At 39.4% G+C, this 16,076-nt stretch overlaps 1 protein-coding gene across 1 annotated transcript; it reads left to right on the forward strand.

Annotated features, from left to right (window-relative positions):
* Positions 1–1,456: 1,456 nt before the first annotated feature.
* LOC135473645 (sorting nexin-24-like) lies at positions 1,457–7,238 on the forward strand. The gene is made up of 6 exons (XM_064753509.1): positions 1,457–1,468; positions 2,206–2,289; positions 3,072–3,176; positions 3,580–3,662; positions 4,954–5,045; positions 5,685–7,238. The coding sequence occupies exons 1-6, from the start codon at positions 1,457–1,459 to the stop codon at positions 5,750–5,752; spliced, it is 444 nt and encodes a 147-aa protein (XP_064609579.1). The 3' UTR covers positions 5,753–7,238.
* Positions 7,239–16,076: the final 8,838 nt, after the last annotated feature.

Below are 16,076 nucleotides of genomic sequence, written 5' to 3' on the forward strand. Positions count from 1 at the left end.
AGCCTCATTCATGGAAGCATGAATGAACTGTAGTCTTTACAACCGTAAATGCGTTGACATTTGTGACAAGAAGTATCTACGCTAGTTCAGGAACATGACTGTAGTTGCCTCTAAGTACAAAGTTGCACAGCGAATTGTTGTTGTTGTTGTAAAGCGAAAACATTTATCTCGTTCTTGTGGTCCTAGCAAGAAAAGACCGAGAACTGAACGGTGCACAGTGACATACACAATTACCGTGTCATGACGCCAATATACTGACCGATTTATGTTATTCGTCTCTTGGAAATGACCTCCGATCGAGAGGCGAATCATCTTTGCTAAGCGTGGGCAAGTGGTAACCCAATGGGGTTATCATCATCGGCTTGTTGATTCGACCCTGTCAATGTAGACCCTTGAGGAAATGGCTAAAAGTAAGAGCTTAATTTTACAGGAAATCGGAAGAGAACATACACAATAAATGTTAAAGAAAAATCTATACTTTTGAATGTTACAAATGAAAAAGTAGGAACAGAAATTCAAGTATACCGAAATTTATATTTGTGACTTCCCTCCTAATCCGTCCCCAATGTCGTGAGCTACAGGCCAAGAATGTCAGACAGCTACCTCCACGCTATGATTGCCCAATTAACATTTTAACTGAAAGTCGTGAATTAATTCTATCTCCTTACATGTTGTAAACAATGAGTTCAGTAGCGTATGTTGTTGTTGTTCATACAGACCGTACGGCTGGCCTATGAATCATTGAATGGGTACCGGTATTTGTAAAGTTGTAGGCCCACTTTGTATGTGTGTATACCAATCTTCCTGATTGAAGTAGAACTGGAAGCAGACACTGGACTGGCGGAAGAAACTCACGAAGTAAAATCAGGTTGTGCATAGGTTTTCCCCGGGACATTTACCTTAATCCCAGATTTTACTAACTCAGGAGCCAAATGTTGTTTTGAAATTCTTACATTTAGCGTGACATTGGTCATGTTATGAATGTCAGAGTTTAAAAATAGTACACCCAGGTCCTCAAGATGGCCTATTCTAGCAGACATCTAATTAACAGTTTTCAGTGATCTTAATGTTAGCCTAATAATTTAGACATGGTATGGGGTGAGTTTTGTGTCCTTCTGCGCGATGTCCTCTGCTTTGCATTTCTGATTAGTATTCTTACTGATAGGAAACGCTAGAGGGAGGTTCAATAAGTTAAATGTACTGCTACAAATATACATAACAAGGAGAGGATGGGCTTGTCTTAGAAGTTATATGTATGAATAGGGTACATATCTCATTCATTATGCTGGAAACTAGTGATGTAGCTTTTATTATACAAGTGTGCCTCAATAGTTTGAGACTGGTACTGGTACAGAGATTGTTTGCGACTGAAAGGATCTTAGCTGGCCTAGCCATCAAAGAAGTGCACGTAGCTCTAGCAAGAGTCCATATCAGACCTGACCAACAATGTGAAAGAATGAATGCTTGGGTATTGTGATTACCACAAAAAATTTTCAGTCATATGACGACAAGGAGTAATAAGATGTCAGCTCATCTTCATGTACTGTGTCTTCTTATGGCAGGGCAAGTCATCATGGACCAATAAAGTATCATGCCAAAAAGACATGTTGACACCCCAGCCAGTCACATTATACTGACACCAGGCCAGCCAGTTCTGTTTCCTTGCCTTAACCTTTCAGCGCTGAGTGCCAAGCCAGGCAATTCCAAACTTGTACCATTGATGAGTCTTCATTATGACCTGACCTAGATTTGGTCCCAGATCTCCTCACCCCGAGGTGGACGTTCTAATCATTAGACCAGCCAAGCAGTCACCAGTAATGTGAGGAGATGTCACACATCATGTGGGGTAAAGGGTGGTTATTCTACTGGGATGTGCAGTTTTGGCTGTCCATAAACCTGACACCATTGTAGTGGAATGTACTTAACGGACATGTGGTTAGGTAAATTGTTCTCAGTCGATCAGCAAAGAGAATAGCCGAGTTGGCAATGTGGCAAAGCCCTCACATGTTAACAGATGCTGCAACAGTCAGGAATCTGTTCCTTGTTAAATCAGAACCATATAGGCCCAGTCACAGAATATAGAATTAGCTAGGTTATCTCTGACATCGTCAAAAGTGGAGTCAGTGTGAGATTTTAACCCTCAGGCGTACATGTAATTCAAAGAAAAATGATCGCTAAATTGTGTTTTGGTTTATTGTTTGACAGGTGTTTTGTGTGGAAGTTTGTGTCTCAGGAAGAGTTCACACTGTGGAGAAAAGATACACAGAGTTTGAGGAACTCCATAAACAGGTTTGATAACAATACTTGTAATCAGTGGCTGCATTGAAATCCACGTATGTGTCTTATCTGAGTGTAATGTTCTTGTGCCAGAATTTGTCAGTGCAAAAAGAGCTCCGATTCTGTTTGATTTCAATAGAGTTCTTGTTCTCCAACCCGGAGAATTGGGGAATTAAAATCTTGTTCATGAACAGAGATCTTGTGTCGCACTTTGGCATTCAAAACCTCATTCTTGTGTGAGATTCAACATGAGTACAACAAATCAAGAATGCCCAATGTGCCAAACGGGTTTAAATGAGATCCTATTGAAACCTAACAATGCAAGCAATGCCTTGTCCACTCATACTTAACCATTACAGGTGTGGCTTTTTCACCCTGTTAAATTGGAACGCTAAATTGAACAATGTCGATTTCCGTACTTGGCAGATAATTTGCTCTCATAGGGTTTTCTATAAGTTCCCACTTGATGGTTAACTTAGAATTTGGGCCGATTGATACCAACCAGATATCTCCATTGTTGATTTACTGAAGACCTCTACTGAATAATTGGATATAGGCATATAAGAGTACATTCTTTGAACAAAGGCTACTTTTAACTCTCCCAAAAATTAAAAAACCTTTACTTTTATCCACCCTATTAAGATGCCCTTGGGACAGAAATTTTGATGATAACATTAATAGAAATTCGGCTACTGCCTTGTGGTTTTATGAGATATGTGGCAATTCCATCTTTTTTTGACCCTTTGAAGTTTGCGTGTATATGAACAAAATTAATTATTTACTTCTCTTCACAGTTGAAGAAAATTGAAAAAACACCAGAATTCCCTCCAAAGAAGATTATGAAATGGAATCATAAAGTTTTAGAACACCGACGTGTGGCTCTGCAGAAATATCTACAGGTAATAATATCAAATGACACCATAAGTGAGTCATTTATGCTGATACATGTAAAATAAGCCTAAACAACTAAAGAAGTAAGAACAAAATTCAGTTGATGTGGATGTCTTTGTGACAAGGTTGTTTTAAGGGGACATAATCCAAAATTGTGCCTTTCTGTGTACTTTGATGAAGTTACCTCCCCTAGTACGCCAAAGTAAACTTGGCGTGTACGTGCCTATGTGACACATAACATTACTCACCATTTTTGCTATGATAAAAATGAAAATTTGTCAAAGATTGCGTTCATTTTATTAAATTTACTCTTTGTGTATTCTTGTCCATGATTACATGTACATGTAATTTATACCTATCTATCTCACCATTTTCATCTTGCGATGTGTGATGTTTTTGTTTTCTTTCAAGGGAGTCATGGACTCTGAGAGCATTCCAAAGTGTTATCTAAAGTTTTTAGAAATCAGCATGCCAGCATTTTCTGCAAGCTTTGAGTAAGTTCAGTGTCAAGTGATCCATGTTATATTTAGAATATTGTGATTGTGCTTTGTCATCAACACTATGATTTATCATTTGGTTTATTTGATTAGTGTTTTATGCCATACTCAAGAATATTTCTCCTATATGGCGGTGTCCAACATAAGGTGTGAAAAAACAGAGGTCCAGGGTAAAGCCACGGTCATCTGTAGATTACTGGCACACTGTCCCATTATGATTTGAGAGAAAGACAGCATGTACTGGAGTTGAACTCACAGGCACTGCATTGGCAAGAGACTTCTGATGTATTGCGCTAATGAAAACTAAGAAACTACACACTAATGTAAATTTGTGTTACGTTTGTGGCACCAAAAGGTCTTTGCTACAGCTCATCTCTTCTGAGCATTGTCACATATAACAGGAAACAAAAAACCCTTGAATCACTCACATTCTGAAATCAGTTACACTGGAAGTAGGTGTGGCTTGTGCAATGTGAAACATGTAAAAAAAGTACATAATTAAATTAATTACCTCCGAATGATTGTCCCTTGGTCCCCGTCTGGTTTGCTCCCGCCATAAAGCTTGCCAAAGTCGTATATATGAAATATTCTTGAGTACAGTGTAAAACACCAATTGAAAATAAATAAATAAATAAAGTAATTATTTATTGTACAGCTTAACTTGTTTAAGTATCAAAATCCCAGTATTATACCCTGTATAGCATGCAATGGGAAGGTTGTCCAGCAACTTGTGGATGGTTGTGGGTCCCCTCCCCCCTAACCCACCCCACCTTACCCCACCCCCACCCCCACCCCCTTCCCCTACCTCAGGCTTTTCCTGGTTTCAGGCCCTCTATAATGCTTGTCGGGGCCTCAGTGGCCCAGGGAGTTGACAGGCCAGCACAGCACAATGACTCAGGAGCCTCTCACCAATGCGGTCGCTGTGAGTTCAAGCCCAGCCCATGCTGGTTTCCTTTCTGACGGTACGTGGGAAGGTCCCACAGCAACCTGCGGATGGTCTTGGGTTTCCCCCAGACTCTTGGTTTCTTCCAACCATAATGCTGGACCCCATCATATAGGTCAAATACTTTTGAGTACGGCGTAAAACACCAATCAAATATATAAATAAATATAATGCTTGCCCCGATCATATAAGTGAAATATACTTGAGTACAGCACGAAACTCCAGTGAAATAAATAAAGAATGTAAAGCATGCAAAACACACGCTTAACTTACAGACCCTATGTAACTGTCCTCTGAATCAAGTATTTCATAAGCTGCATTGTATGTTTTGTTTTGTTTCCACAGCTCACTAGATGACTTAAATCTCAGCTCAACTGTTGTCCATCAGCCTGTGGTGTCTTTTGTGGGAGAAGCATTTTTACAAGACAATTCCAGAAGTAAGTGTCACTGTCAAACATGTCAAACCTACATGAACAGCAAGTCGCAAATAGGTTGCCAGGACATAAAATTTGATTATCATTAATGTGATATAATCTTCTTACATGATTCAGTGTCAGAGTTGTAATATTGAGACATCCTGTCAAGCTAATGTACAAAAACTAAACAGGAATTGTTATTGGTAGCTCTCTAGATGTTGCCTGTATAGCTTTGTTATAAGTGATTGATTTTAAAATATTTTATCCTATTTCTTAACCTTTTTGGCATGGTCGCAAGGGAATTTCTCTGCCTAGACTGAAATAACTATATTTGCTGTGAAGCCCTGATGTTGGCAAAATCCACATAAGATAAATGATCACCATAATCAAAAGATTAAGGTGGATAAATTACTTTCATAATTGCCTTTAAACCTGTGAAAAAGTTAAAGAAATTTTGTGTAAGTTGTGGAATTTAAGTTGTGAAAGGACATGAATAATGTCTTATTATAATATCGTTTGCCATTGAAGATAAGGCCTATTTTGTACTTCTTTGAGACCAGTTTTACATGGTTTGGAAGAGGTACTTAAAGCTATTGTCAAGTTTCCAAGACATTCTTGAGTCATTGTATGATGTATAATGATGTTCTTGTTTTCTTCCAGGTAGCTTACCGGACATCATTGTACAGGGTGTGAATCGTGGGCTGTATTCATACCCTGATGATGTGTAGTCCAGATCTCAGATATTGTCACAGTACAAGTCAATTTTTTGTTAGTGTTTGGAAATCTCTCCCAGACAGAGAACAAATCAAGCATCCTGTTGTCAACTTTCAGTGAAGGAGCTATCAACAATCTGATTCCACTTTTAATTTTGTCTGTTAGAAATTATTTTTTAAAATTTTACCTAATATTTTTTCCAAAGAGAATTTATGGCAATATTGATATTGGAATTCATAGTTCTTTGATGATATTTTAGAACAAAGTCAATTTTATTGCTATTATTTATAATGCTTTAATTTTTTTCACTCAGATATTTTTCAATTATGGTGATACCATTCATGTTTTTCATGGCACGAAATACTCAGAAATGTATGTATGTATGTTACTCATTTTTGAATCTGCCCTGGTCATATATATGAAATATACTTGAGTATGAAGTAGAACACAAATGAAATAAATGAATAAATAAATAAACACTTTTAAATCTAATTACAGTTATATCATTTTAACCTGTTTTGAACACAGAACTTGAAAAAGGAAATTTCCTCCTTATCAACTCAAATTTTGTGCATTATTATTTTGGTGTTTCCTCCCACCATAATGCTGGCCGCCGTCACATAAGTGAAATATTCCTAAGTATGGCGTAAAACACCACTCAAATAAATAAATAAATCCTTAATTACACACTACTTGTATATGTGTGTATTTTAGATGAGGTAGCAAGTTTGTCACGCATGTATAAATTATAGCTTAACATTATCTATTCAGAAAAAAATAGAATAGTAACAGTTCGGGGATAGACTAAAGGTGAAGTTGGCCATCCAGCTTTTTTGGTCTTTGTTTGGTAACTGTACAATTTTCCAGGTGTGTTTATTATAAATGATTAAATTTGCTCATCTGTTTAATACAAGAAACAGATGTATACGTATACATTTTACCAATTACAAAAAAAATTTCTCATTTACAACAAATTTGACAGGGTGAAAGGTCCACAAAAGATATTCCTTTTTTGTTGTTTTAAGCTTTATGTGGATGAATGTGTATCTCTGGTTTACAAAAGCATTTTTCAAACCAGCGGTAGGCCTATTATTTTAGTCAGGTTTATTAACACACTGTATTTCACCTGTATTTTGGCATGTAAAAAATAGGCTTTCAGATGTTCATATGGGCGTTAAGATAATACTTTTGATGCCAATTCTTAAGTTTTTCTAATAAGAAATTAATCAAACTCCTAAGTGGGGTAATATGGTGAATGAAGCAGAACGTGACAGTTGAAGTATGCCAAACTTTAGAATAAATGCAGTGACTACTTTCACAATAGGTTTATAGTATGGTTAAAGCGTACACTGTTTCCTAAAGCGTAAAGTATAAATGCAAATTTTATAGTTACTACCTGGACGTTACAGATTTGTTCACTGTGTCATACCTTGCCCTAAACTTTGTCTTGGCAAAACATTGAGAACTTGTTCAAAAGATATTGTTGTGGTTTATAAAAACAAATGCTAAAATACTTAGAGATGTACGAGTTATGTGTTCTGTGTGCTCCAACTTACTTATTTATTTGATTTAATTGGGGTTAAACGCCGCCCTCAAGAATTTCTCACTTGTACAGCCTTGGTCATTTAAAAGGGTAAATGTAACTGTGATGATTAAGGTAAGCCATCAGTCCCTGGAAAAAATCACAAACCTGCCCATGCGTAAAACGCCTGTAGAAGTTAACCTGCAGAGTGAGCTCAATGTTGATACTAGACTGGCTGAAGGCGGGCATCTTGGCACCTGTCATGTAAGACCATAAACTTCTCTCAGATGAGTGGAGTGAAAGGAATCTCCAAGATCCCTTGTCCGAGGTTAGGACTGATTTTACACCTTCTCCGTCCGAGCAAAGGAAGGACAATTGTGGTTTGGGAATTTGCCTTGCGTTTATGGACATGGAAAGGCCATTTTGGTTGATGGCTTATATACGAATGTTTGTTTCGACACACAGACACTTCGCGCCTCTGAAACTCTATATTTCTAGTTCTTGGCGCTGGCTGAACCTTTTAAATTTTGCACATAACCGTAAATTTATGTTTCCAGACGTGCGCATTGTTTATTGTAGTATAGTCAGTAAGTATCTGGTAAGAATAAGAGATGCAGGTTTCGCTAAAGAATATCAAATAACGTGCGTCACGAACACGAATATTTCTTTCTTTCTTGTGTTTGTGCTCATAAAGCGGCATACTTTTCACTTGTACAAAGAGGATCAGTTTTACATGGATGAAGACGGAATATGGATGCAGCGCAGGCTTTTTTTGTAGCAAGTACATGTGACTGACGAACTTTCACCTGCAGCGCGAACTCAAAATATGTGCCATGGTGGTGGAAGGCCAGTGATCTCCAACAAACTTTAAGGGATATATCAAAAAGAACTCTAAATCAAAGATTACGGTTTACTTGGCAATTAAGAAAATTATGCCAAAGGCCAAAAAAAAAATGAAAAAAATATTTTTGACACATATTTTATATATTTTCCGACAGTGGTCGGAAATTACGTCAATGAACTCAACTGCTTAATGGGACCAGTTTAGCGAAACCCATCAAAGGCTCTTCACCTTACTGAGTTGTGTTGACAGCTATCCCCGTTGATGTCACGAATGCAAGCTACTTAATTTCCTGACTGACGAATGATATTTAAAAAAAATATATTTGAAAGCAATTTTACGGCCTTTCTTTTACCCTTATGTGTCAAGACTTACTAAACTGCATATTCAGAGTTCTATTACCCTTCGATTCCTCTTTTATTGCATACAACGCACTGCTTGGCATTGCGCCAGGTGTACATTATCTAAGTGGTTAAATACACCGATCACGAGACAGAAGCGTTTGACTGCTGGACGGGTCTATTATAGTTCTATGGGTGGAGAGAGGTTGTTTACATTGAATAAAGCAGACGACAAATATAAACAAAGAAATAAAATGGCTACGACAGTCACATTTCTTGCTGATGCCGGAGTTTCTCTGATCGACGTGATCGACGAGAAATTAACACTGAACTGCAAATGTGAACTGAAGTGTTCCATTATTTCAACATTCGTTACCCAGTGTTTATGAATTTGATACAGAATACAACACGACCGCTAAGCATTTACACAAGCAAAACAAATAAAATTCAGTATCAAACTATTGTTAACCTAATTTTGTGTTTCAATTTTTTTTTTGCCTACGTAATTCAAACTTTAATTACGTTTAAACAGTTGAAGTCCCCACTTTTGTTGTCGTTCTGCTGATGCCAGAGGTTTCCAGCTCCTTTAGCTCTGTCAGGTAGAGTTTGGGAAAACTTTTGACCTGCCTTAACTATCGCTGCCAGCAACGAGCGACCTCCCCGGCTCACTGTCAGTGTGGTCGCTGTGGTTCGCAGATATCCCACATAATTTCCACTCGGTTTTGGTGGGGTGGGGGGGGGGGGGACTCGTGTGGCTGTTTTAAATGAAAGTATTCTTTAATTATATTGTACGAGTCGTGCTGGAGCTCACGTGGCTGTGTAAGTGTTCTGGCCTGAAGGTCACTGGAGCTCGTGTGGCTATTGTTTTATTGTTGTATATTAAATGCGATTAAAGCACAGCTATTCATGCATTTACCTGAATAGTTGGAATTAAACCACAAATTATGTAAATTGACAACAGGCCGTATTTCACCGGCTACGTGTGACCATTTGCTAGCTGTGACACTGTCGTCGCTGCTCCGTTTTTTCTCTCTATGTTGTACATTTTAATTATATTGCGTAAAGGTGTTGAAGGTCTTTGTAGCTCGGGTGGCTCGTATGATTGTGTGGTGGTTATTCTTGAAAATGGTTAGCTTTGAACGTGGTTGGAGCTCGTGTGGCTATGTAAGTGGTTTGCTTTGAACGTAGTTGGAGCTCGTGCGGATGTGTAAGTGGCCTTTCTTGAAGGTCGATGGAAATCGTGTGTCTGTGTATGTGGTCTTGCTTGAAGGCAGTTAGATCTCGTATGACTGTGTAAGTGATCTTTCTTGAAGGTCGTTGGAGCTTATGTAAGTGGTTGATTTTGAAGGTCATTTGAACTCGAGTGGCTCGTATGATTGTGTAGTGGTTTTTCTTGAAAGTCGTTGGAGCTCGTGTTCCTATGCAAGTGGTCTTGCTTGGAGTCGTTGAAACTCGCGCGGCCTTCTGCTTGAAGTTCGTTGGATCTCGGCTCTATAAGTGATCTTGCTTGGAGGTGGTTGAAACTCGTGCCTCCTTCTGCTTGAAGTTTGTTGGATCTCGGCTCTTTAAGTGATTTTGCTTGGAGGCTGTTGGAGCTTGAGTGGCCATGTAAGTGGCCATGTAAGTGGTTTTGTTTGAAAGTGGTTTTGTTTGGAACTTGTATGGCTGTATAAAGTTTTCTTGAAAGTCGTTAGAGGTCGTGTGACTGTCTAAGTGGTATTGTCTGAAGGTCGTTGGATTTCGTGTGTCTGTGTAAGTGATCATGGTTGAAGGCCGTTAGATTTCGTGTGTCTGTGTAAGTGATCATGGTTGAAGGCCGTTAGATTCCGTGTGTGTATAAGTGATCATGGTTGAAGGCCGTTAGATTTCGTGTGTCTGTGTAAGAGATCATGGTTGAAGGCCGTTAGATTTCGTGTATCTGTGTAAGTGATCATGGTTGAAGGCCGTTAGATTTCGTGTGTCTGTGTAAGTGATCATGGTTGAAGGCCGTTAGATTTCGTGTGTCTGTGTAAGAGATCATGATTGAAGGCCGTTAGATTTCGTGTGTCTGTGTAAGTGATCATGGTTGAAGGCCGTTAGATTTCGTATGTGTAAGTGATCATGGTTGAAGGCCGTTAGATTTCGTGTATCTGAGTAAGTGATCATGGTTGAAGGCCGTTAGATTTCGTGTTCTGTGTAAGAGATCATGGTTGAAGGCCGTTAAATTTCGTGTATCTGTGTAAGTGATCATGGTTGAAGGCCGTTAGATTTCGTGTGTCTGTGTAAGTGATCATAGTTGAAAGCCGTTAGATTTCGTGTGTCTGTGTAAGAGATCATGGTTGAAGGCCGTTAGATTTCGTGTATCTGAGTAAGTGATCATGGTTGAAGGCCGTTAGATTTCGTGTGTCTGTGTAAGTGATCATGGTTGAAGGCCGTTAGATTTCGTGTGTCTGTGTAAGAGATCATGATTGAAGGCCGTTAGATTTCGTGTGTCTGTGTAAGAGATCATGATTGAAGGCCGTTAGATTTCGTGTGCCTGTGTAAGTGATCATGGTTGAAGGCCGTTAGATTTCGTATGTGTAAGTGATCATGGTTGAAGGCCGTTAGATTTCGTGTATCTGAGTAAGTGATCATGGTTGAAGGCCGTTAGATTTCGTGTTCTGTGTAAGAGATCATGGTTGAAGGCAGTTAAATTTCGTGTATCTGTGTAAGTGATCATGGTTGAAGGCCGTTAGATTTCGTGTATCTGTGTAAGTGATCATGGTTGAAGGCCGTTAGATTTCGTGTGTCTGTGTAAGTGATCATGGTTGAAGGCCGTTAGATTTCGTGTATCTGTGTAAGTGATCATGGTTGAAAGCCGTTAGATTTCGCGTGTCTGTGTAAGTGATCATGGTTGAAAGCCGTTAGATTTCGTGTGTCTGTGTAAGTGATCATGGTTGAAAGCCGTTAGATTTCGTGTGTCTGTGTAAGAGATCATGGTTGAAGTCTATTGGAGATCACTTGCCTTCCACCGATATAATACCAATATCTGCGGCTGACGGTTGCTCACTCTTGGTTCGCTGGTCTCCTCGACCTTAAAAATGACTGCCATCGTATATAAGACAAAAATAACCTGTCGAAAGACGTTAAACCACAATCATAAATGAGGAAACAAATGAAATAGAAACCATCTTCTTCACAAACCAGTTCTTTGACTAATAAGGCATGTCTGGTGCCTTTTTCACGCGAGTAAAGATCAACCAAATGAGAGATACGGTCTACATGCATAGTATCATGGTCACATCTGATATTTGAGAAATGCAGTAACAATAAGGATACATACATGTACTTAAATCTGTTTAATTCAATGGTATTGTATTTCGTATATGGTGTATAGTAGGCCTACGTACGAACTCCAACGAATAGAGAAGATTTCCAAAGGTATGTTGGACGCTGGTTTGTATTAAAATCACGAATAGATAATGTGAACATATCTGTATAAACATGCATGATGTATCTATATTGATATCAGCGAATATAATGATGAGATATGATATACCTATGTATATATGCCTATATACAGAAATGAAGTAGTGGTAAATGGCATGAAATAAGCCTAGCTGATTATTGCACGAACATGCGCAATAGATAATAGACCTACTCATATATAGTTTGCATAGAAATACAACGGCTTCAGCCGTCCTACCAATAACTATATAATTTGTGTTGTGTGAGCATATAGTCGATATATGCATGCATGCCTCTGCATTGTGCGGCAATGATCTATTCTATGCGTTCGTATTTCACAAGCTATAAATAGCCTAATTGATGTCACTTATTTAAAAAGTGTGTGTGTGTGTGTGTGTATGTGTAGTCATCATGAGCTGGGAGTACACAGTATAACCTAGTATCACAACAACGCATTGAATATACAGTATACAAATAATGTACACCAGGAAACCGGCGTAGTATAAGCTCGAATCTTCGGATACATTATTTGTTTAAACGCTCAACCTTTGCATGTATTGGTAAGTAAATGGTGATGTCTAATTAATTAATGTTTGAATTAATTTACTTAATTAGTTGTAGTGAAAGTTGCAAGCTAGATTTAGTTTTTGCTGTATCTGAGGGTTGAAACGCCCTGGGGATATTTCATAAAAATTGTTTTCCATGGGAATGTGAAGGATTTTTTCTCTTGCGTGTTTCCTGAACGTAAGAATGCACGTATGTATGAACAGCTGACATCGAGGGTATCCAAAGTACAGCTGACTAATTATAACCTATCTGTATCTGGCAAACTTCCGGACGTGAAGAGGGCCAGCCCAGACTGAAACTAAGTTATATCGCCTGAAGAAAAGAAAGAGTCAAATTATCTGCAATCTATGTAGTGAACTATCACTTACAACTCTCCTGAACCTGAATGTGAATTCAACAAAAGCCGGTACACGTAAAAAGAGGCATTCCGAATACAAATCTCACAGCACGCATGAATCGCTTGCACGGATTGTCTCAGGGCTTTATAGTTTGGCAGGGCATTACTTGTAGGGCTTACCGCATGCTGGGGCACTATAGTGGTTGGCAGGACATTATTTGTACCAAATGCTGGAGCAATACAGTGGTTGACAAGGCATTGCTTTTACCACTTGCCGGAAGACTGTAGTGTCTGGCAGGATATTACTTGTATCAATTGCCAGAGACATTACTTGTACCGATTGCCGGAGGGCTGTAGTGGTTGGCAGGACATTACTTGTACCGATTGCCGGAGGGCTGTAGTGGTTGGCAGGACATTACTTGTACCTATTGCTGGAGCACTACAGTGGTTGCAGTGCATTGTTTGTGCTGATTGCTGCATGACTACAGTGGTTGGCAGGGTATTACTTGCACCACGTAAATTGCATCAGATGTTTTGTCGTATACTGAGTAATCTGTAATTTGAATCCCAGCTGGAAACAGCTTATCCAGTGAAAAGGGCACTGTATTTTGGTTATATTATCGTTGATTTCTCTCCTCTCCTACTCCAGTAGGCTAAAATATTTTTATGAATCTGAGGCCTAGAAATGGAAAGACCTCGACATATATAGGTTTAGAGGCTTCCAATAGGTCTAACAGCACAAAATCTGCGTAAAAATCTTCCCAATATGGTCATCAAGTACACACTTGTAAAGTGCTGTCACGATCTGACTTGGATACGCAATGGTCACAAATGTCTGGGAGCGCTTAGATGGGTAACGTAAATAAATGAGCACCTAGATAACGGCACCACATATGCTCTTTCCTTTGAAAAAAATGTACATAAGAAACACTTAAAAGTTAAAACATGGTGCAAACTATGTGTGCAATTTCTTTTAATGTATGTATTTATCTGAGCACAAATGTATTATGTTATCATCGACTTGATCCAGTAACAACGAGCATTCGTTCAGGACCGTTGACTGTTTATTTCGCTGGCCCCGTCACGTGATGTCTTTAAAGTATGACCTACATGTAAAGAAATGTAGCGTGCACGTGGATTACGTTACATCTCCCCTTTTATAAGTAAGAATATTTCTTTGAAACAGCATAAATTTTAAATGCACCAAAACTGAACCTAAATCTTATGTCCGTATATCTGGTATGAAGCATTATTATATTATAATTGCCTTTCACATAGATTGTTCCATTCTTTGAAATAATTTGAAACACTATCAAATTTAAACTTACCAAACTGAACTTAAAAGAGTGTCCGTTTATCTGAAATGAAACATTATTAAATTATGAAATGTGTTTCACATAGAACGTCAATGGCTTCCTAAGTCAATCAAACATTTTAGTAAAAGAATTTAATCTGAATAAAGCACAATAAAAGTCTTGAATTGTCTCTGCTGAAAACGCAGTCCTAGATTTTCTCGAACTTTAAGTTCGTCGTGGACGTGACAGGGCTTGACAGGGTTGGTTTAGCCTGGATCGGTGGTTCCGATTGTCTCCCTGATGACAGCGGTACTGCTGATTCTTGTGGGGCAGAGTGGGAAGGAAGTGGAATCAAGTGATGACTGTTACCACAGTGCCTCATGTCTCGATGATATAAGAACTAGGGTTATCTCCCTTTTGAAATACTGTTCCTGTTCTGACCAAATCCCTCACCTGAACCGTTGTCCCAGGTGGAACAGGTGCAAGCGAGCGAGCACCGTGGTGTTTGTAGAAGTATGCCTTTTGCTCCATTGTCTTCTGTTTCTCCCACGTCGCTTGTTTTTCCAAACTGGGCCAAGATGGAGTCAGTTTGGTGTGAATGACTGGTACTGTACTGCAGTTTTCGTCCCATGACGAGCTGAGCTAGAAAGCATCCGCACATCAGTGGGGTCGACCTGTAGGCTAGCAAAATTTTTTCTGTGTCAGATTCCCTCTTCAGAATGTTTCTGATGGTCTGAACCGCACGCTCAGCTTCTCTGTTTGACTGGGGAAATCTTGGACCTGAGGTATTATGTCGAAGTCCCCATTCTTTGTAAAACTGGACGAATTCCGCACTATCATATTGAGGACCGTTGCCCGAACGAAGTTTTTCTGGTATACCTTGGCGTGAGAAGATACCTTTCAGAGCTTTGATAACTTCTGTAGCTATCGTGGTGTTTGTCATCGCTGCCACCTCAACGTAGCGAGAGAAATAGTCCACCACAATCAAGGAGTCTTTGTTGCGTAAGTGAAACAAAAATGTGGGGACCATTTGTCAAGGTCGCTCAGGGGTTGGAGTGGGCATCAATGGTTCTGCCCGGGGGCTTCTGTGTACTGCGCATGTTTTGCAGTTTTCAACAAGATCATGAATTTCCTGACTGAGTCTGGGCCACCACACGGATTGTTATGCTCTGTAGTCGGCATTTCACGATTATCAGGTGTCCTTCGTGGAGTATGTCCAATCTCATACTAGATACTATAAATAATCCGGTTTCTTTAACTGAGATTCCTTGGACGAGTGATATTTCACCTCTAGTCGCTCAGTATGGCTTCAGAGAGTCTCTGATTTGGTGTTCTTTCCGTCCATCCTTCTAGAATGTAGACCAAATTAATTTGTTTACAGACCATCTTCTTCCTAAGCTTCCCGGATGATCTGAAGTTCTGTGTCTGATATCGGTATAGCCTCAATTATGTTCTCTACGTAGGCTTCCATTTCCACGTTGCTGATTGTGGAAGGTTGGTCTGGATTTCGGATTTAGAGACGCTAGAGTATGTCTGAAACGTACATTTCCTTAACGAGTACGTGGTTGATTGACTTGAAATCAAACCATATCTACCTCATTCTGTAACGTTGTATCCTTGAAGGAAGTTTATCTAGAGTGTAGTTTGTCAGAAGTAGCACGAGTAGCTTGTGGTCCGTTTCAGCTGTGATTGATTCCCCGATTATTAAGTCACTGGTCCTTTCACAGGCCCATGTCAATTCTCCTTCTCGATATGTGCGTTCTCATGTCTGAGTGAGCGTGACATAAAACACACCGGACGCCATGGGTCGTCGTTATGTCTTTGTGACGGTACGCCACCGTAAGATGAAGCATTTGCTGAGATTTTTGTTTCTTGGTTTGTGTCATACAAAGCGAACACTGGGGCTTTCGTCATTTCAGTCTTGATTTGTTCAAAGGCACGTTGCTTTTTTCCCCCACCCCCAGTCTGTGCTGGATTGAAGTAACTCTCTGATCGGTTTGGTTTTGTCT

The sequence above is a fragment of the Liolophura sinensis genome, chromosome 8 (assembly GCF_032854445.1).
Source record: "Liolophura sinensis isolate JHLJ2023 chromosome 8, CUHK_Ljap_v2, whole genome shotgun sequence".
Lineage (NCBI taxonomy): Eukaryota > Metazoa > Mollusca > Polyplacophora > Chitonida > Chitonidae > Liolophura > Liolophura sinensis.